Source organism: Sciurus vulgaris, assembly GCF_902686455.1.
Source record: "Sciurus vulgaris genome assembly, chromosome: 6".
NCBI lineage: Eukaryota > Metazoa > Chordata > Mammalia > Rodentia > Sciuridae > Sciurus > Sciurus vulgaris.
The window spans coordinates 164,287,035-164,307,786 of NC_136466.1; the positions used below are offsets into that span (position 1 = coordinate 164,287,035).

Below are 20,752 nucleotides of genomic sequence, written 5' to 3' on the forward strand. Positions count from 1 at the left end.
GAGGCGGACAGCCTAGCACAGCCTTCAAGGGCCGGGGGCCGAGAGGCCGGAGCAGGAGCTCAGGAGGGGCTCACCAGGAGTCCTCAGCACTTGTTTGCCAGGTCCAAGGAAAACATGCCTCCCTTTGGACACCTCTGTCCCCAGTCTCACCCTGGCTGGAGCTGGCTTTCGGCAGAGGGGTAGCAGGGGCCTACAGCTCTTGGCTTTGGGCTGAGGTTCTAATGAAGGAAAAAGCGCCAGCCCAAACCCAGCAGGAGGCCGCCCACCTCCCAGGGCAGCTGTGGGCACGGTGGCCATGCCGAGTCTTGTTCTGCCCAGCTCCGACTGCCCTTTCACCGCGCAGAGGAGTGCCCCTCTTCCTCTGCCCTGTTCTCACACCCGGAAGCCTGTGCCCACGGCAGGATGTCTCTCTTGCTTAAAGAGCTCAAATGTTTCAAGGGGTCAAGTCACACATTCACTCAGGTTTAACTAACGCCCCCCGCAGCTCCTTATCAGCCACACGACATTTTCCTCTGTCCCCTGTCCTTTCACACATGCTCAGGAGACTCCTCTTTCAGTGCAGCTTTCCACCTGGTGCATGTCCAGCACCGTCACTGCCCCGCCGCTACCCCTCCACGGGCACGCCCAAGAGACCTCGCCTGGGTTGCCCCAGACCGCTTTCATTTGGCCCATCCTGTCTCCCCACGTGACATACACACACGCACACACCCCTTGTGTGTGCGCCTGCAGCCCCCTGTGCAGGGGACTCTGCCTGGGATGAAATGTCTAGATGTTTCCAGCAGTAAGTCACACAGTCTGGTGACTCCAGGAGCCGCACAGCAGGCGCTCTGCCGTTCAGTTCTCGGGAATTTCCACTTCCTGAGCTGGCAGCTCATCTGCGGTTCCTCCTCTGCCTGGCGTTCCCTCTGGGGCCCCAGCGGGGTGGGAGCCCTGGGGACACTGGGGCCTCAGCCATGGTGCTTTCTCCATCCCTGGCATGGGGCCATCTTACAACAGCGAAAGGCCACCAGCCTTCCCCTGCCCACCTCCTGACCCCAGCTCGCCCTCACATCCGCACTGAGCTCCCGGCCAGGGGAGACGCCCCTTCCTGGCTTCCCTGGAACCCTCTGACTCTCGTTAAGCCGCGCTGTGCTGACAGGGTGGCTCTAACCTGCCTCCCCTCTGTAGAGTCCTCGCTGGCCACATGAAGAAGCAGACGAAGCCATGAGAGTGGTGGACACGTGCTGCGTTCCGTGGCAGGCCACCCGTCCACAGGGTCATGTGTGTCGCTCTGGGTGGGGCTAGAGCGGGGACGCTGGCCTGGCCCTGGCCTCAACCTGGGCATTTTCCCCAGGGCAGGGCCACAGGCTCCAGTGGAAGCCACCCACTGCCCGTACCCCAGCCATGCCGGGCTCAGGTGAGGAGCAAGCCCACCTGCTGCCGCCATGGTCCTCAGAAGGCTGTGCACGGTCACCCTCCTGGAGGTGCCTCTCTGGCCTCTCTCCACACACTGCGCCAGTCACTGGCCCGTCCTCCAGGACGGTCCCTCCCTCCTTCTCTCTGACCTTTCCCATGCTCCCTACATCCTGCTAGGCGTCCAGACCCGGTGACAAAGGCAGCCTGACCTCACCAGAGCCATCTGTCTCCCTGAGCCCCTAAGAATCCCCCATGGCCCCTTCAGTGTTGTGTGGTGTTGACTGTGGACACAGCCCCCAGGAGGACTTGATGTGGTGAGCTGAGCGCAGGGTGAGAGTGGGGGCCCGCTCAGGTCTGCCATGACTGCTCTGTGGCTTTTGCAGATAAACTCTAACTCTCTGAGCCTCAGTTTCCCGTCTTGGAGATGGGCCCGTGACATCCTGCCCATAGGATTTTCTATGATCAAGGCTGGTCAAGGCCTGTGAATGGCACCTGGCCAGCAGCAGGCTCACCCAGGGCCTCAGCACTAGACTTTTCTCGAAAGGGCTGGCAGGGAGGGGGACTGAAAAGTGCTTCCTTGCTTTTCTCAATTGCTCAGCCTCAGGGACTGGCTTTTCCCTGATTTGTTCCTAAAGGTGAAAGTGGTTGAGGCCCCCAGGGTTGTCCCTTCCTGTGGACGCTGATCCCTCCAAGCAGAGCCAAGTTCTCAACCGTGAGCCACACCAGCATCACCTGGGCTGGCTCAAAGCAGGTCACTGGCCCCAAGATTCCCATGGAGGTGGTCTGAGTGTGGCTTCAGAATGTGCAGCTCTAACTGTTTGTTTCCAGGGTGAGGCGATGCTCATGCCTAAGTCCTGTGACCCCACTTTGACCTACTGCCCTAGTGAATAAGAGAAGCGCTGATAAACTTTGGGTAGCAGCCCTTACTGTTCCCTTCGAGGCATGGCCGGGGACATGGTACACCCTTCCTAAACACGGCCCTTTGACTGTCCTTGTGGAGTGTGGGAGCAGTCTTTGTTGTGCGACATCTTTCTTAGTTGTTCTATGAAATATTCTGAAGACGAGTTCAGTCAGGGGTCACCGACATAGGCAAGATCCTCCTAGGGCCGCCTCTTGGGAATCCACACCTGGCTTAGAACCTAGCCAAGGGGTGGCCCTGCCTGAGGGAAAGCCACACAACCCCGCTTAACCCAACACTTACCAAACCTGCTCAGCCACGAAGCAGCCCCCTGAGCAGCACAGAGGAATATTTATGAGCCCACCTGGGCAAGGTGGCCGAGGAGGACCCTCATCAAACCTCTCCAGGGGAACTTATTGAGCACTTTACCTGCTTTTCCTGTGTGTTGCGTCGGGGTCTTGTACCCACTGACTAAACAGCTGCATGGGCTGGAGCTGGCTTCGGCTTATCCTCCATGGTAAGCCATTCCTCTGGGTCTCTGCAGGAAGTGTGCACGTATTCTGAATAGCAAACATAGAACCGTTTATGAAGTAGGCCTCGTTCTGTAGAACCTCAACAGCTTGTATTAATTATAGTGAGTGGTAGTTTGATCTGCTTTCTAAAAATCCAAAGTATAAAATATTTATAAGGAAGTGTGGTGCTACTTTAAGATCACACCAAGGCTCAGACTCGTGTAGCAGAGGGGCCCAGTAATTTCCTCTCGAGGGCACATGATTCAATGCACAAATAGAGTGTTTGTAATAAGCACATCAATTATTTGTGCTTAAGCTTTCACTACGGGATATCATTGGGTTTTCCCAACCTTGTTTTCTTGAGGATTTTTGCTCTTCATCCATCTTGTTTATGTTGCCTGTGGCCTTTTACCCAATAAGCACAAACTTCAAATTAGTGAAATTCAGCTAAATAAGGCTTGCGTCTGTCGGGACATGATTCCCCTATTGAGAGGCACACGCGATCCCCTGTGCTCCCTCAGGCCTAGTCACAGGTTCTAAGAACATGTGATGCAGTCACAAACCCGCTCCTGCCACGGGCCTCTGGTGCAGGAGCTCGCCTGCAGAGTCGCAGCAACGTCACTCACTGCTCAGTTACAGAGGAAATGGAAGCTCCTTCAACCTGCTCACAGAGTAAGCCCATGCAACCAGGCTGTCGCCCACTGGCAAGTAGAGATCTGCAGTTTCAAAACAGGAAAGAGGATCAACAGAGGCCATTAGACTACAGGAAACGTCACACAGCAAGGCCTTGCTCTCCCCCCCACGACAGGCTCCCTGGCACCCCTGTACCCAGGCTGCCGAGTGAAGAAGCTGTTGGCACATGTCCTGGGATGCTAGCTACAGCCAGAGCCAGCAGTTCTTTATGAAACTGAAGAATCTTGTTGTACTAGTCCACTATGAATTATTGAATCAACATTGCATATTTATAGGAACTTCTTAATAGTTTAATAATTTATTTATTCCTTATGGGTCCTTTTGTCTATTTCTTTTAATTGATAAGAGACTTTTTAGAGCTCAGTTCACTGGGCTACTCCCTCAAAATGATGCTTCCAGAATTCTAAAATTGAATCCCACACAATTGTCCCTGAGTTGAAATCACTCGGCACACCGTAAATAGACCTGCCCACAGGAATGGGAGGTGACCCCGGCCCTGGCCCCGGGCTGCCCCAGTTCTGTAGAAGCCAGCCAGTCTCACGTCTCAGTTCTGAGAATTAGTATCCAGCTGGATTCCACGTATTCTAGCAGCTTAGAGGCCTGGGAAAACCCTCCTGTGTCCACCAAGGGTGCCTCTACTCGGGGGCACCTTCGCAAGCTGGCCTTCAGCCCGAGTCATTCCCGCAGGCTCTGAGTGCCTCGCTCCTGCTCCCAGTGCTCACTGAGAAAAGGAAGCCAAGGGACATAGCCTGTTTCCTAGTGGTCACCCGTGATGACCTGGCCTAGTGGTTGTGGGCTGGCCCTGGGTAAGGAGAATGTTTCAGAATGAAGGCCTGCGTCCTTCAGGCTGAGGAGGCAAAGCAGGTCAGGTGGGCCCCGTTGGGGGTGAGAACTGGGGTTGCAGGTCTTAACCTGTGAGGATGCTGGGGGGGGTCCCTTTTGCATTGAGTTGGGTTGTGTATTACGAGTGACCTCACACGTTGAGAAGGCACTGATTTCTTTACAAGACAGCTGCCTTGGAGTATGCCCCTGTACCTTCTGAACAAGTGTAGATGTTTGGGGACTATGGCCAGGGTCCTGCGGAGAAATGCTGGGCTGTGGCCACTGCCGGAGTTGCTCCATGGGAAGCAGCAGGGCTTTCCCACGGTCAATGTGCTCATTCAGCTCTTAGAGGCAGTCTTTGATAAGATGCACACCCTTTCTCCCTTCCTGCCCCCAGCGAAGCCACCTCATTGATTAAGATTCAACCTGGTTCCATCACAATTCTCAAGTTTGACTGGAGACTATCTGAAGAAGTACATCTTAGCCTGAGTTCCCTCTGAAGAGGAAGAAAAGCTGCTTATTCATCTTCAAGGTCCAGCACAAGTTGGAGGAAGAGCCCATTTGCTTGGGAAATCTAAGGCAGTGCCCTGTCAACAGTGGATCCAGCTTGGCTGGATTGTTAGGTAACAAAAATAAATCCACATACATCCGGTGACTCTTTTGCAAACCTTTCAGGCTCACTGTGCACAAAGGAGTTACTTGGTTTTTAAGAAAGGAGCTACAAACGGCCAGGCTAGCCATCCCGGCGAATTTGCTCTCTGATCGCTATTGCAAACTTGTACCAAGCTGAGGCTCGCTGGCCAGATGTGCTCATGGTGCTAACAGCATTTGTGGAGCACCTGTGTGCATCAGGCATGATGCTAGGCATACAGCAAATGCCACCCTTGTCCTTGACCCTGAAGGGGAGCCAGGCATGCAGGAGTGGGAAGTGCCTGCAGCAACACAGCTGGGGAAGCGTAAGTTCTGCCCTGGGAGGGTCAGGAAAGGTGGTGGAAAGTTAAGAAGTGGGCCGGCCTTTGAAGCTGGTGCCCCAGGCTGTCATGCCAGCACTTCTTCCACCAGAAATGGAACTCCTGTGCGCCCTGGTAAGGTTGAGGATCATTCCAGAATTGTGTCTCAGCTCGGAGTGACTGTACAGCATGTTTAGTCTGGCATATCTTTGTGAGAGAAAGAAGGCGCTGTCAGAAATTACAGGAGGACATAGGACAGACGCCTGAACCCAGCTGCCCAGGCGATTTGGAACGTGTGTCCACCCTGCGGAACACTGGCCTGTCTGCCTCCTTGAGTGAAGTCTTCTCCCTCTACTGGTCAGAGAAGGAACAGCAGGCCATTGGTTGCCGCTTTTTTTTTTTTTTTTTTTTTTTTTTAAGAAGAAGGGAGGAAGACAAATACAATGCCATCTGCCATCGCAATCATCCTGAAAACTACAGTGTAGAAAAATGTTTGTACTTATGTCCCCGATAACCATTTTAGGGCTCTCTTTCAGCCCTGTTATTGAACCATAAAGATGCTGGTGTTTTCTTTATATTCAAATTGGTACCTTTTGAGGCAAATGCTCAGGAAAAGCAACAAATTGCATCTTGAACTTGAAAAGAACCCCGTTTGACTCGCACTCTTCTTGCGTGACAGAATTCACTGCCTTTACACGGCGTTCGAGTTAGCCCTGCTTTTCCTTGCTCTCCTGCCTCTGCAGAACAAGCAGCAGAGATGCGAAGGGCTTCTCTGGGGCTTTGTTCAAGTTCCTTATTTTAAGCACCATGCCTTTTATGTTCTTGGAAAAGAAGTCTTCATCAAAAACAGATGCTTCAGTGTTGGCCATGCACCCACGTGCCCCAGCCAGACTCTCTGGTTTTCTTCCTGGGGTCACCTGTCCCTGGGGTCCTTCCTCTGGATCAGAACAGAGCAACACAGGCACAGCCTGCAACTCCAGGTTTTCTGGGACGGTGCTAGTGCCAAGCATTCTCTCCTGTTGCCCACACAAGGGCTGGTGGGTGGCAGGCAGTGTGTTCTGGTTCTGGATGGGAGAAAGCAAAGCCGCAGGGTTACCTGATCCAGAGACACGCTCCTCACTGGTGGGTGAGTACGCAGAGCAGGTCAGAGCTGCCCTGCGCCCACTCCCTGTGGAGCCCAGCACCTGGTGTAGTTAGGCTCCAGCATGGCAGGCCCCTCAGTGCTGACAGCGTGAGTCTGCAGCACCCAGAGCTGTGGCAGGCCCTGGGGCTGCCCACTGACGGTATCTGATGGTAGGCACAGGGTAGGTGACGGCAGGCACAGAGTCCCCACATGCTAGTTACTGTGTCCTGGGGCTCCACAGTGCCAGGCAGAGCTCCCCAGCCAGGGCATGCCAAGAAAATACCCTTCCCCTAGCTCAACCCCCTGCCTCCTTCAGCTCCTCCCTGGCCCCAACCTTACCTTACCTTCTGAGTCCTTCATCTTCGTTCCTTGGCTGCTGATGACGGTGATCGTTCTTAAACTTCTCTGAAAAGCAGCTGCACTGTCCTTACACTTCCCCTCTCTCACGGTAGCAGGGTTGGGACTGAGGTAGAGGATCTACAGGCCCAGGCATGATGGACAGGGGAAGTTTCTAGTGTCGGGTCTGCTCACGCATACCATCACAAAGTGAGATTCATGAGCCATGAATTCTCCTCTGATTCCTAACAGCAAGTGTGTACTTAGTCCTCTCATCCCTGGAAGCAAGTCGTGTCCAGCCTCTGGGTCTCCCTCTTTGTGCTTTGGCATGGGTGACTCCCGGATGCATCTGCCCCTCAGGGTCCTCCAGGTCATTGTTCATCAGTCTGTCTGCAGAGTGCTGGGCAGGTCAAGTTGTGTTCCCAGAGCCCAACCCCAGATTGGAGCATCCTCCACGCCTAAGGATGGTGCTCCCTGCTTGACTTTATAGCCTTGATCCTGTCCTCTGTCCACCTCACAGCCTGCTTCAATGGACATGTCACTAACGCGTTTCTTCCTGAGTCACACTTTGCACGTGCTGCACACCTAATGTGTGGAGGCTCATTTCATCTTCCCCAAGCGCCTGCAAGCTCCAGAGCAGGTGCTCGGCTTCTTATTTAGAAAGGAAGCTGAAGTTCAGAGTCCAAGTCTGCTCTGGTTAGAACACGCATGTCCAGCCCTGGTCTCGTGTTGCCCGTGGGGTTGCCCCCAGCTCGCATCTGCTGCCTCGCTTTGTAGACAACAAGGCAGGCTGACCGCTCCACTGGTGAGAGTGGACCTGGCGTCCCCTGGAAAGTCTGGGTGGCCTCAGGGCAGGAGACCCTCATGGAGCGTGGGGAAGGAGGGAAGTCGAAGCTGGGGACCGCAACCTGAACGTCAAGTGTGATTTAATGCCTGCCCTGCCTCGTGCCCTGCTCCTTCACTCTTGGCTCGAAACCCTCATATGAGAAGTTTAAAGAGATGCTGTGGCCCAGATGTCCCAGGAGCCCCTGGGGGAGTCCGCTCTCAACAGAGGCTCTGTCTTGTGGAAGTTCTTCCCATCCATAAGCACACAGTTTCCTCATGGTCGTCACAGGTGCTATCCGCACTGAAATGAGGACGACCCTGTTCCCAGAAAATCATGATGACCTGTTTCCACTCCAGCTTCCGGCAAACCTCATAGATGGCCCCACTGGCCTTCAGTGATCTTCAAAGGGCCTTTCGGGACCAGTTCATGTGCTCACCCCAACCCTGAGATCAGCACCCTGCATGGTGGGTGATCACCAAATGCTTGTTAGTATAGAGGAGGGAAGGACTGATTGACCCATGCTGACCCAGGACCAAGCATCAGGGAGTGGGGACTTCAGTCAGTGCTCTGAGTGCACTCCAAACCCACAGCTGAAGTGGCTGGGCGCTAGTCTGTGCCACAGTCCCTGCTGCTGTGCTCCACGCTCCGCCATCACTGCTTGCTTGGACATTCGGGGACACGTGGGCTCCTGGATGAAACGGAGGTCCTCCTCACTAGCTGCTGTTGAAGCACAATTGGTGAATTGGTAGGGTTTGATTTCCTTTATCCTCGACTCTGCTCCCCTTCTGCTAATTCCAGAAAAGTCTTGAGCGCTTGGTGTGGTCTGAGGTGGTCCCCAGAGCTGGCCTGTCCATTCAGACAGCTGGTGGATTTGCACATCCCAAGACCACTGCAGACAGCAGCTCATCTGTCAGCTGGGCAGAGCTGCTCTCCCAGTTCACCAAACCCTCCCATGAGCACATGGAAGGGACTGCAGTACAGTGCTGGTGGAGCCAGCAACAGGGCAGTTAGAGAGCACTTCGCATTGCTCAGTGTGCTGGACTCTGGCTGCGCTTTGACTCTTGCTTGATGTATCCAGAGAGCAGGGAAACCTCATTTCTCTTCTTTTATTTCTGGGTTCTACACAAAAACCTCCTAGTGACAGCTGGTCCCATTTAGAGCCAGCCACCTGTACTTCTGGAGATGGGATGAGCTGCAGAGAATGATAGTTTCAGTGTCTGTATTTGATTATCATGTCCTTTCTAATAGGGATTTTATTAGCAGTTGTCTTGTCAAATTTTTCTACCTACATAATCATTCTCCTTTTTAAGCCATGATAGCTGTCCTGTACCAAATGTACACTTTGCACTTGAAACCATGAATATTCTCTTCCCCAAAACCATGCCACTTTAAAACATGACCCTTGAACCTGAAGATCCCATTTCAAGATGGAACAATTAATACTCCGCTTTTCACCAGCTGTCTAATAAGCTCTGGTTATTCATTGACACTTCCTCATAATTAAAATTCAAAGGAAGAAACCTAAAACATCAGTGTGTTCAGAATCCAAAGATGGACTCGCCATAAGTGTGGTACTTACTGAAATCGAGTAACTTGTAAAGTTTGAATACACATTACATAGTTATACAGGCTGTCTGACGACCACACAAGTTGTTCCCGCGCTGTGGCCATGAGCAGGCACTTCCTGGTTGGGCTTGGGAGCCTTCCCCAGCATCACAGGCCGGCCTCGAACTTGGGATCCCCGCCTCAGCCTCCCAAGTGACTAAGACTACAGGTGCGCACCACCATGCCCAGCTCTAGACTGGCTTTATATAGGCAATTAAATCACTTGTTGCCGTTAAATGCGAGCTTGTCATTAGGGGCGCCTTCTAAGCAGAGTAAAAATGTTATTTCACTAGAACTCCCAGATTCTCTATGAAACAGGTAACGTTTCCATGTTGCAGATGGACACTGAGCACAGAGAAGCTCCTGGTGTGAACCCAGAGCTCTGTCTCCAAAGCCCAGGCTCTCCGATGACCATTACCAGGCTTTCAGGATCTCTGTGCTCTCGAGGGGCAGTGACAGAACTGCTGGGCACAGGACCGCACTCCCTCGCCGGTCAGGAAGTTCTCTCCTCTGTGTAGGGATGGAGGGACAGGTCCACGGTGGCCCGGGGCCATCACTGCGTATCAAGTCTGTGAGATGCAAGATAAGTAATCAGAACACGTGCTGTGATTAGTTTGTGTTCTTTGCATCCAATAAGGTGAGAGCAGAGGGAAGAAGGAGAGGGAAAAGCCCTAAGTCAGATTCTCTGGTTGTCAAGATTCCTGAGCTGAGGGCAACTCTGGAACTGTGTCCATGGTTAAAATGAAGATTCCAGCACCTCTTAAAGCAGCTGGAAACTCTCCTCCTCCTCCTCCTCCTTTTTGCTCTCCTCCTCCTCCTCCTCCTCCTCCTCTTCGCCGTCCTGGGTGAGGGTGGAGCCTGTCTCTCCGTGCAAGCTGTGGACACCCCACACTCAGAAGGGAGGTTCGAGCCTTCTCTAACTGCAGAAGCGGGTGGGTGAGGTTTCCAGGTGTCCATCACAGCTAGCCAAGCTCTGGGACGAGTTCTAGAATCCCCGGGCAAGAGCTGTCCTCTCAGAGGAGACCCGCCCCTCTCATCTGAGACTCTCAGGGGAACCGGCAGGGATGAGGCTTGGCGTATTTGTGGGCCCGGACGTGGGAGACCTGCAGGAGGGAATGGGTCACTAAGAAGGCGGAAGTGCACTTCGCTGGGTCACAGGCCCTTCATTGGAGGAGTTGGAGACTGGGATTCTCGCGTCTTGAAGCACCATCTTCTCACTGGAAATCCGGTGTCATTGGACCAGACTGAACAGGAGCTCAGAGGCTCCACCCCAGCCAAGTTCCTTCGCTCTGGCTCTTTTGGAAAGCGTGTAAGTTCCACACACCAAATCCGGAAGGAACCGGGCTCCAGAGCGCCGTCTGGGGTTTAGAGTCCTGCCTGAAGTACTTAGGCTGTGCCCCTGTTTTTGCTTTTTTCCTCAGTCCGACTCACTTGACAGTTAAGGGACTCCTGAGGGAGAAGGGGCACACCTGCCAGCAGGGGGCGCCTGGTTCCCGCCTTCCTGGGAGCAGCCCTGAGAGGACCAGCAGTGCCCTCTTGTGGGACGTTCCCAGCTGCAGAGCGAAGCCAGTCAGGCTTGGAAGAATGACAGGGCCGAGGGACGGGGGCCATGGAGCAAGGCCGTCCCTCTGCTCACCAGCCACGCTAATTGTTATTTTCGTGTCTGGAAAATTAATAACCCCAATAAATTAAGATCTGGCCAGGAAGATATTTCAAGAGCTAAAAATGGCAGGAACGAATTTGTTTCCCAGCTGTTTACTAGAAAATGTTTTTGAAAGCCCCAGGTGAAAATAGATTTTTCCATAAACTTCACGAAAACACAAAGCCACATGTTCAGAGCAAAGTCAAAGTAGAGTTCCAGAGTGCTTGCAGGTTGCCTCAAGAGCCCCGTGCTTCCAGGAGGAGGGTGGGCAGGAAGAGGGCTTCCCAGGGAGGGCCACAAGAGCCGGCCACCCCCCGCCAGGGCGCCCCTGGGACCTTATTCGCTTTGCCCTGGTGAAAGCTAATTAAAATGTGCCCTTCCCCCGACCCTGAGCTCCCTGGCTTCAAGCCCTCTGTTCTCGTACACAGACATGCACACGCATGTGCACACCTCAGAGCTCAGCTGCCACGTCTGGTCTGCATGGACTTTGCGCAGCAGGTGCCTGCCCCTTGCCTGGGCACTGAGCACCTCTACTGTGGAGGGGCACTTGGAGTCCTCACTGGACTTTAATTGTCCCCATCTTCTCTACCTGGTACAGAGGAGGACTCAGTCTGTCGACTGAGGCATGGGAGTGATTTTGAAGCCCCGACGAGGGATGATCGCATTCTTTCTGGTCGGTGCTGACCCCCTTGGCCGCCAGCAGGAGGGCACACTCCGGGAGTGTCCGTTAGGGGGACTGGGTTTGGGAAGCCCAGCAGCCTCTCCCCGTCCTGTTGACAGGGCACAGGTACCCTCCTGATGCTCCTTCCAAGCTTGCTTCCTCAGATAGGCGCCTTCTCATGAGCCGTTGGCTTTGAGCTGGGAAGTGAAATCAAGGCTCTGCGCACAGCCCGCACCCTGCTCCTGACTCACCAGGCAGGGAGATTTTAGGACAATATCCCCTTCTGAGCACTGGCTGCTTTCAGACCAGGAAGAAAGGGAAGTGGCACAGAACGGCCCTTCCAGCCCCAATGGCGCCATGCAGCACTGACCGCCGTCGACCTTGCGGTCTCTTCCGTCACTGTTTCCTGGACCGTCATCAAACGTGGGGCTGGTGGAGGAGCTGGTGGCACGTCGCTGAGGCTCCCCACCCTCCCCTCCAGCACGTTCCTGGAGCATGGCCGCTCCACTGCAGGCTCAGGGAAGCTGGAGCCAGGGCGCCACGCCAGCCTCCCAGGGCACTCGCCACCGTGTCACTTGCATCTGTCTCTTCTCGTCGTCATTGGGCTAGGAAGCTCAGTGCGCTGCCTCAATCATGTCAAACATTCGCCCAGACAGAGGAGGGCCTGGAGAGAAGCCCGTCCAGGGGTTTTGAGGCCTTTTCTTTCCTTACTTTGGAAATCCATCTGTTCCAGAAAAGCTAAGTATAACCACGCATGGCCATAGGATCTGAAGTGAGCAAGCTGGAGCAGCCATGAATGAGCGGAAATGCCCAGCAGTGTGTGTGGGAAGGGACGTGTGGTCCTTGTCATGGTCACCAACTCCAGCACTGATGGAGTGCTTTCTGTGTGCTAAGCAGTGTGTGCATGTGTGTGTGTGTGTGTGTGTGTGTGTGTGTGTGTGTGTGTGTGGCATGCGCACGTGCACACACTCGCAGGCACACAGTCACCTAGTGAGGTAGGGTCTGTTGCTAGCCCATTTCACAGATGAGGAAAACTGGCCTCAGAAATGTCCAGCACCCTCCCACCAGCTGGTCACTGCAAGTCACGTTTGAACACAGAGCCCACACTGGAAGGTGTGTGTTTGCCACCTTGCCTCCTGTCCTCCCACCTGGAGCTGGCCACTGCATCTTGTTCAGGGGAGTAGTTTGAAACCACACACTGTGTCTGAAGCCTGAGAACGGAGACCTCTGGGGTGGTGGGGTATGGCCCGAGAGCCCCTGGGCTCTGCCCCTGGGACCTTGAACACATTACAACCCCTCTGACCCTCTGTTTTCCTCCATCAAATAGAAATCACACCTGCTGAGGAGACTTGGGTGAGCCAGTAATTTATGCAGAAGTACCCTGCATACCAATTAAGTGCTACAGACATAAATGATAGCTTTTAAGAAAAAAATCCATTTCAAGTTAGAAAGTAAATGTTTAGAGAGACGTAATGTACTAGCTGGTTGAACAAGGGACTCTTATATTGCATTTAGATGACTGACTTAAAATCTGCATCTCTAAATCATATACAAAAGACAGAATCCATCATTTAAGTCCCCTTAAGATGAAGGGGTCAGGCTCCTGGCCACAGCCATGTTCCCTGGATGGTCTTTGTCTCAAGTCTGGCTCCCAGCACTTAGCTGCTGAATAGCCTTCAGGTAAATGACTGACCATCTCTGATTTACCGTCTCGTCTGTAAAATGGAGATAGCCGTTCCTACCTCATTGGGTTGAGAGGCTTAGATGCAATAATTCTAAGTAATACACTTCACTCTAAGCCTGGCCGTAGCAAATGATAAATAAATAGCAGCTATTACCACCTAAGATCATCCCTGTGCTTGAGAGAAGAACGCAGACAATGCATCGAAGGCCCCGTGAGGGACTGGATGTGTAGCTCAGTGGGAAGCGCTTGCCTGGCATGCTCCAGGCTCCCGCCACAAAAATGAAAAGAGAAGGGCTTAAAGGTGGGTGTTCCATCTTCAACGGAAACACCTCTGCTGGCTCTTTTAGAGGTTGTCCATGTGGGTAGGAAAAAGCATTTGCAGAAAACGACTTGGACTTGAACCCATGTCAAATGCCAACCTGAAGACCTGCCCGTGCCACCACCCGACCCCTGCGCGCCTGGCTTCCAGTCAGACCCATGTGCACGCGTGGTGGTGCGTCCTCCCCTCCCATGCCCTCACAGGGCAGCACCCACCCCAGTCTCCACCAGGGTGCTTGGGAAGGACAGGCGGCCAGTCGAGGGCCAGTGAACCCTCCCTGCCATGAGGAGTCCCCTTGGGGGTGACAGAGGGCTCTGTATCTTTCCAAGGGTAGTGCAGGACACCCCAGGGTGAAGGGGAGGACCTCACAGTGGGTAGATTACCCCACTGCCTAGCAGCAGCCCTCCGCGTGACGATCAGTAGCCGTCAGTCCTCTCGGAATCATTTGCCCAGGGAGAGCCATGTGGATGTCGGTGTCCTGTGAGGCTGGGTGGGTCCCTGTGGGCTACGGGGATGTTCTGGGCAAAGCTAGAAAGCACCCTGGAAGGCGTTCAGGAGAGGCCTGGGAGAGAAGGCACCTGAGGCCATGCCCTGAGCCTGGGAGAGCCTCCGATTCCGCAGGGCCGTCCCCCTGAAGGCATTAGGCTCAGGAAGGGCCTCCGGGCGGAGCTCAGGAACCGTGAACTCTGTCACCGGAGACCTGGGGGCCTTGGCCTGCAGAACCACAAAAGCGCAGGCGTCAGGTCACCCCTAAGGTCCTGCCTGGCCCTTAAGGCCAGATATGTGACTTGAACCTCTCAGAGGTGGGGCAGAATACGTTGCCGTCCGGGACCCCTGCTGAGGAGAAGTTGTGAAGTCCTAGGACACTCAAGAAAGGGTGCGTCACCCTAGTGATGTATCGACCCATTACGTGTTGAGATGGCAGCATTGGGGGTATAAATAAAGCATGATGCGATTGATTTCAGTCACTGCTGCTTTGGAGTTCAGGGGAGTTTCAAGAATACGGACTCAGGTTCCTCAGCCCTCGGGACGCCAGGAACTGGGTCCCTGAACCAGTCGCGATGTCAGCTGCTCCCCACAGGCCTCTCTTCCCTGAGCTTTCCTTTCTGGCGTTTCTTCCTGCCAACCTGCAGTTCCAGGAAGAGCCAATGTGGCGGAAGTTTACTCATCGAGGACATTTAGAGAATGAGGAATGGGGGACTTTTGTTAAGGACCAGTGACCCTGGTAAGGGTTGTGGTCATTACCAGGCGAGCAGTGGAGGCCCAGGACCAGGGCACTCAGCAGCCCCTCAGTCCCCAATGTGACAGGCGATACTGGAAGTGCTCCTGGGACTCCGATCAGACTGACTGTTCTCGGCTCGCAGTGCCTCTGCGTTCAGTGAGTGTCATTAAGTCTGCGGAGGCCCAAGGGCTGGGGAGAAGGGACGACCGCGTTCCCTGTTTCCTGAGAGAGAATAATGGTGTGTCTTCAACGCCTGTCAGAACGATCTCATCAGATTAAATAGATCCCCAGGCTGCGCTCCCAGTCTACAGAGCCGGGAACGCAGCTGGCCCTGTGCGTGGACCCTGACGGGGTTTGAAGCACCAGCCATTCCAAGCCCAGCATTGCACCTGACTCTACCCGGGGTCCTCATTCGTGACTTGTCTCAACTACCGCCAAGTGTCCTCTTGGCTAGAAGACTCTGCACATGCAAGCACAATTCTTATGTTTTAAAGTGCCGTTTAAAGCAAGAACCATGCCCGCAGTGTGCCTCATACGCAGGAATTGGCCTTATTTCTTTCAGTGCTTCATTTCTTACTGGCTCCAGAGGCACTGGGGGAGAGTAGGATGAAGTCTCTGATGGGAGACGCCCCACCCTCGCCCCTGCTGACGTTCTAGAAGGCACAGTGTTCAGGTTGGGGACTGAGCTCCACCGTCACCATCACTGTCCCTGCTACTGGGCCAGAATCAGCTCAGGATCAGGGCACACAGGGCAGGTGCATACCCTTTCTGTTCTGAGTCCCCTTGGGGCTGCCAGACCCGGGGTCACGCCAACCACCTCAGAGTCACAAACACCAACCCCAAATGGGCAAATGGGGCCCTGCCATGACTGCAGTGCCGGAACACAGGGTTGGTGTGGCCATAGCTGCTTCCTGAGCCACCGCAGCGGGGGACCCATGCACTGTCCCAGCCCACATGACTCCCAGGAACCCCAGTGGGCTCCGGGTGAAGTGAGAGCTTGTGTGCTGCTCTCCATGCCCGCTCGTCACCACCGAGGGGTGCCCGTCGTGTGTGATCTGGGTGTGCTCAGATAGGCCATGTACATCTTAAAACACATATCCCCAAAATAAGCCTGAAAAGATGATACTTGAACTTTTACTTCTTTATTCATTAGTATTTACTCATTTTTAAATATTTAATGCTAATTCAATATAAAAATCTAATATTTACTTCTGTGGTGTTTAATGTTTACCATTTCTGGATTCCTTCCCAAAGGGCTATCCCCAGCCCACGGGCGCCACAGCTGCTGTTATCTCTTCCCTAACCAAGAAGTGCGCCTTCAATTTCAGGCATAAGGATCCAGAGATCCCTCCCCCCAGCCTAACTGGCCACAGAGTGCAGAGTATGACACCACGCTGGTGCACCACGCGGCTGGCTCCGCCATCACCCTGATCTTGTCAGAGCGCGCTTCCTCACTCTGAGCTCCACACGCGTTTCCTCGACCGTCTCCCTTTATGAGCAGAAGCCAGCGATCAGCTAACCCTCAGCAGGGGGCAGGTGCATCCACAGGGCTAGAGGCCCGAGGAGCGTCCATGCAGTGCCTCCTGTGGATGCTCAGGATCCGTGGACACTCCCAGGACGACAGGGACTGGGGTCATTCCTCCTGCCGAGTTCTGCTTCAGCTGAGCCTCAAGGCCACTCAGAGGCCATGATGGGACCCTCTCCTTGAGAGGTTCCCAGGGCCACCGGAGGCTCAAGTAGAGCCGGAAAAGAAAGCTCCCTGCAGCCAGCCTAGGAGCCAGGGCCCGGCCGGGCATGGTGGCCTCTTACGCAGTCCACACACCTCCCCAGAGGACACTCTGACCCAGGCCTTGAGCATTTGACTCAGGAGACACCGAGGGCCTGGTTGCGTGGAAACAGCTGAAGCACAATCCCCCGCGCAGCTCCCAGGTCACTGGGTGCAGGAGCCAGACCCATTGCGTCCACGGGGCCTGGACCCCGTCCTTGGCACACATCATGGGGAGCAGATGCTGGGGACAGATATCCAGCAAACTTGTTCCCAAGATATTCAGCGGCCAGAACCCCAAGCAGAGCCACTGTGGCCTGGCATCCTGCTTCTTGGTGCCCTCGAGGTGGGAGGTGGGTGCAGCCCAGTGGCCTCCCTGGGGTCAGCCACACCTGCTCCACCAAGCGTGACCTGCCAGGCAGGGCAGCCTGCTGACAGTCCAGCTCTGGACTGGTGCAGGGTGTGCAGAGTGACAGAGCTACAAGCAATCTAACTTCCTTTTGCTTCCCTGCTTTTCAACAGTGAGTGTGTGCGTGAGCGCGCGCAGGGGAGGGGGACTGTTTCTGTAATGACCTGGGCTTCCCGGCCACCTTGGGGGGCTGCCTTCGGCAGGGAAGCTGGCCCCTCTCTTGTGTGCTCACCCTGACGGCACTCGCTCTCTGCAGAGCACTCTTGCCCCGTTCTTGTGGGGAAGACGAGTCCCCTGCGCTCCTGCCTTCCGGGCCTTGACTCAGGTCAGAAAGCTAAACGTGGGGAAGACTGACACAGCCGTGCGCGCCTGGTGCAGATGGCTGCGTCTATGGTCCGTCGTTCCCAGACGGAGGCCGCCCTGCTTCAGGCTGTTCTAGTGCTCAAGAGAACACCCAAAATGACCCAAGAGGCCTCTGTGCTGCCACGTCCCTGTTCCTTCTGCAGCATCTGCAAGAGTTAGAACCCAGCCCAGGCTGCCAAGCCCCGGATGCAGACCCCTCAGCCCCAAACCCCCAGGGGGAGCCGGCAGCCCACCTGCCCACATGGGTGGGGCTTGAGAATCCAGGTGAACCCAAGCATAGCATGCGGAGGACGAGAGGGCCCCCTACCCTGCCTTTAGTTCTTACCTGGGCCCTTTGGCTGGATTGAGGAACCCAATTAATCAGAGAAAAGGACAGGAGTTTTACTAGTTTTGTGTGTTCGTGGAGGGCTCCACATGACAGTGAAGTGTGAAGAAGCAACCAAAGTCAGACACAATAAATCTGTGGAGGATGACGGGGTACCCGCATCTCTAGACCAAGCTAGCAAATTCTGGGGATGTCATCAAGAGATAGACGGGGGCCTGCGGAGGCAGGCGGATGGTGAAGTTTACTCCGATGAATTTGTTTATTCAGGCTCATGACAACCCACGTACCAGTCTCTAGTGATTACAGCTGTTTCCTCACCTTGGTATGAGGACAGCCCTCCCCAGAGAGTCTCGGCCACTGCAGGTGGGAAGTCACAGGCCCCTGGCCCTTCCTGCCATCGCTGTTCCCCGGGTGATTTCCGCCTGAAGTACCCAGGTGCCAGCCCAGCGTATCTGGAGACTGCGTGTCCTGAACTCCTTCTCTACACAAGGAAGCCTTAAACTTGAGCATACTGATTCTTCTCTGCTAATAATCTTAGAGTTAAACCATACACATAGAGGAAGAAAAAGAAATTCCACCCAGTAAGTCACACAGCAAACACTCAGTAAGCCAAAGCAAGGCAGGGCATTTCTGTGCCCATAGAAAGACCTAAGCCCTTCACTTCATGAAGTACAGAAATCACCAGGGGACGTTCACGTGTTTGTGCTAAGCTCTTTGGGATGTACGCAGCCAGTGAAATACTGGAACTGCCGGTGGCAAAACAAAGCCAAGATGAGTGGTTTCCTTAAAATGACCCCAGCAGCAGAGCTAAGAGCAGGCTGGAAGCTGGTGGGATGCCCAGCAGGACTGGCATGCTCCATGCTCAAGGGGACCACCTTTCCCTCCCCACCACACCATCCATCTCCCCCCCAGTCCGTCAGGGCTGTGTCCTTGTATTCTCCTCCTGTTCTCAGGTCTGCTTACCTCTGGGGAAGGCATGTCAGACGCTTTGGGAAATGTGCTCCACTTGCAACTGTGTCTGATGTTTTTAAATCATGAGATACGCAGCTAACCACCACCAACTCCCAGGGGGAAAAAAAGAGAGAGAGAGAGAAAGGCAGAGCAGAGTATATCACATTTTTTTCTTTTCTTTTTTTTTTTTTTTTTTTTTTTTGGTACCAGGGATTGAACCCAGGGGTGCTTCACCACAGAGCCACATCCCCAGACCTTTTTAGTATTTTTTTTTATTTTGAGACAGGGTCTTGCTAAATTGCTTAGGACCTCACTAAGTTGCTGAGGCTGGCCTTGAACTCACAATCCTCCTACCTCAGCCTCCTGAGCCACTGGGATCACAGGCATGTACTGCTGCACCCAGCATATGTCATAATTTGGAAGCAGGCTCACCATTTTGTCAGTTCAGAAAGTGCATCACAAAACAGCGTGACTAATTCTGTATGGAACAAAATTAATAAGAAAAGCGTGTGCATTTATTCACAGGAATGGACCACAGGTGCATGGTGTCAACAGTGGTCATCCTCAGCACGCTTTGGCACAGGGAGGAACTTGTGCTACTTTGGTGCCATGTTCTGCCCCCTCAATACCATTGACAGTTTGGGGAGCCAGGTATGAATTCACATGTTAACAAGTGAGAACTCGCTGGGCGCAGTGGTGCATGCCTGTAATCCAGCAGCCCGGGAGGCTGAGGCAGGAGGATCACAGGTTCAAAGCCAGCCTCAGCAACCCTAGGCAACACAGTGAGACCCTGTCTCTAAATAAAGCAAACAGGGCTGGGGATGTGGCTCCGTGGCTCAGTGTCCCTGGGTTCAATCCCCGGTACCAAACACAAACAAACAAGAAGCAACAGCTGGTGTGACAAGGACCTTGCATTTGTGATGTTGGGGGTCCACAGGGGCCAGGAGTTTGTGTCGGCTCTGGGATCTCACTGATTAGAAGTTTCTGGAAGTCATGGACTCTGAGGGGACACGGGGAGGGAAAGCCCCTGGTGGGTAAGGAGGGAATTCACCCCAGTGAAGCTCCTTCTGCTTGGAGTGAGGGACACACCTGTTTCCGTGATCTCCTGGAATCATAGTGAAAATTTGAGGAGTGATCAAAAAACAAACCAAGAAAACTTCTTTGGGCCTCTGTGCTCTGCAGCCTGCTCTCCGCCCTCTGCGTGGCTCACCTCAGGACGAGGAGGCTCCTGAGCCCCAGGCGGGCCCAGTGGGAGCAGAAACAGGAAGAGGTCTGCTCCCCGTCCTCCTCTCCTCTCCAGGGCTCAGTCCGCCCTGGGACCATCCCGTCCAGGTCCACGTGGTGGCCAGCCCCGCCCCTTCTGCAGGCGGCCGTCACACCTGCCTCTTCCCTCCTTGTTTTCCAGCCCGCCTAAACCCACCGTGTTCATCTCCGGAGTCATCGCCCGGGTAAGTCGCTCTCCGCACCTGCCCTGGGCGCGCCGCTGAGCCTTCAGGCCAGAGCCCCCGACGGCTGCTCGGCTCCTCCAGGGCCGTGACTTGCATGAGTCTGCAGTTAGGAGCGGGCAGCAGAGTGGACGCCGAGCCACCTGCCTCTGCCCCCGCCTCTGCTCGGCCAGGCTCCGCAGACCACCGGCTCAGGAGTTTTCAAGCCACCTGAGCTAAAAGTAATTTCACATTTTAAATGATTTTAAAAATCAACATGAGAATCATATGCCTGGACAGATGAGAATTTAAAAGAAACACACATTTAGTGTCCATGAATAAAGTTTTAGCAGCATGTGGCCAAGCCCGTGCCCATTCCTCCTATGGCTGCCTCCTTCTGCCCCTGCTGGCTAAATGCATGGTTCCTGTCCCACCCACGCCCTGGGGAGCCGGCACTCTGTCCGCAGGCTCCCGGCAAACTCCATGATGCCACCGGGCTCTGCTGCTCTCAGCACAGCCAGGTCCTCATCACGCCATGCCACTACCAGCTCTGTTGATGGAGCCGTAGCCACGGCCATCCAGAGACCCTGGGACAGACAGTGACATGTCCACCACACCAGCACAAGTGTGCGGCCACACCTCAGCCAGGGCTCTCGCTTGCCACCCCCTCACACACACTGTGGGTGCCAGAAGCCAACTGATCCCTCCCTGGAAAACAGCCCGCCAGCTTCTGCTGGGCCTTTCCTTCCCCCACTGCACCCAGGCCGGCCCTGGCCGTGGTGGCAAATCTGAATTTGAGGCTCTGGTTCTGGTCCTTTCTTGCCTCC

The 20,752-nt window shown here is 54.4% G+C and overlaps 1 protein-coding gene and 1 long non-coding RNA gene across 2 annotated transcripts in view; both read left to right on the forward strand.

Annotated features, from left to right (window-relative positions):
• Nucleotides 1-20,752, forward strand: part of DAP (death associated protein) — a 61,282-nt gene that overhangs the window by 39,981 nt on the left and 549 nt on the right. Inside the window, exon 3 of the mRNA XM_079145314.1 lies at nt 19,907-19,949. Within this exon, the coding sequence (XP_079001440.1) occupies nt 19,907-19,949 (43 nt within the window). The remainder of the gene's footprint in view (nt 1-19,906; nt 19,950-20,752) is intronic.
• On the forward strand, nt 695-5,677 carry LOC306664444. Its single transcript, XR_013764711.1, has 2 exons — nt 695-1,725; nt 4,718-5,677. It is a non-coding gene; the product is annotated as an uncharacterized lncRNA (long non-coding RNA).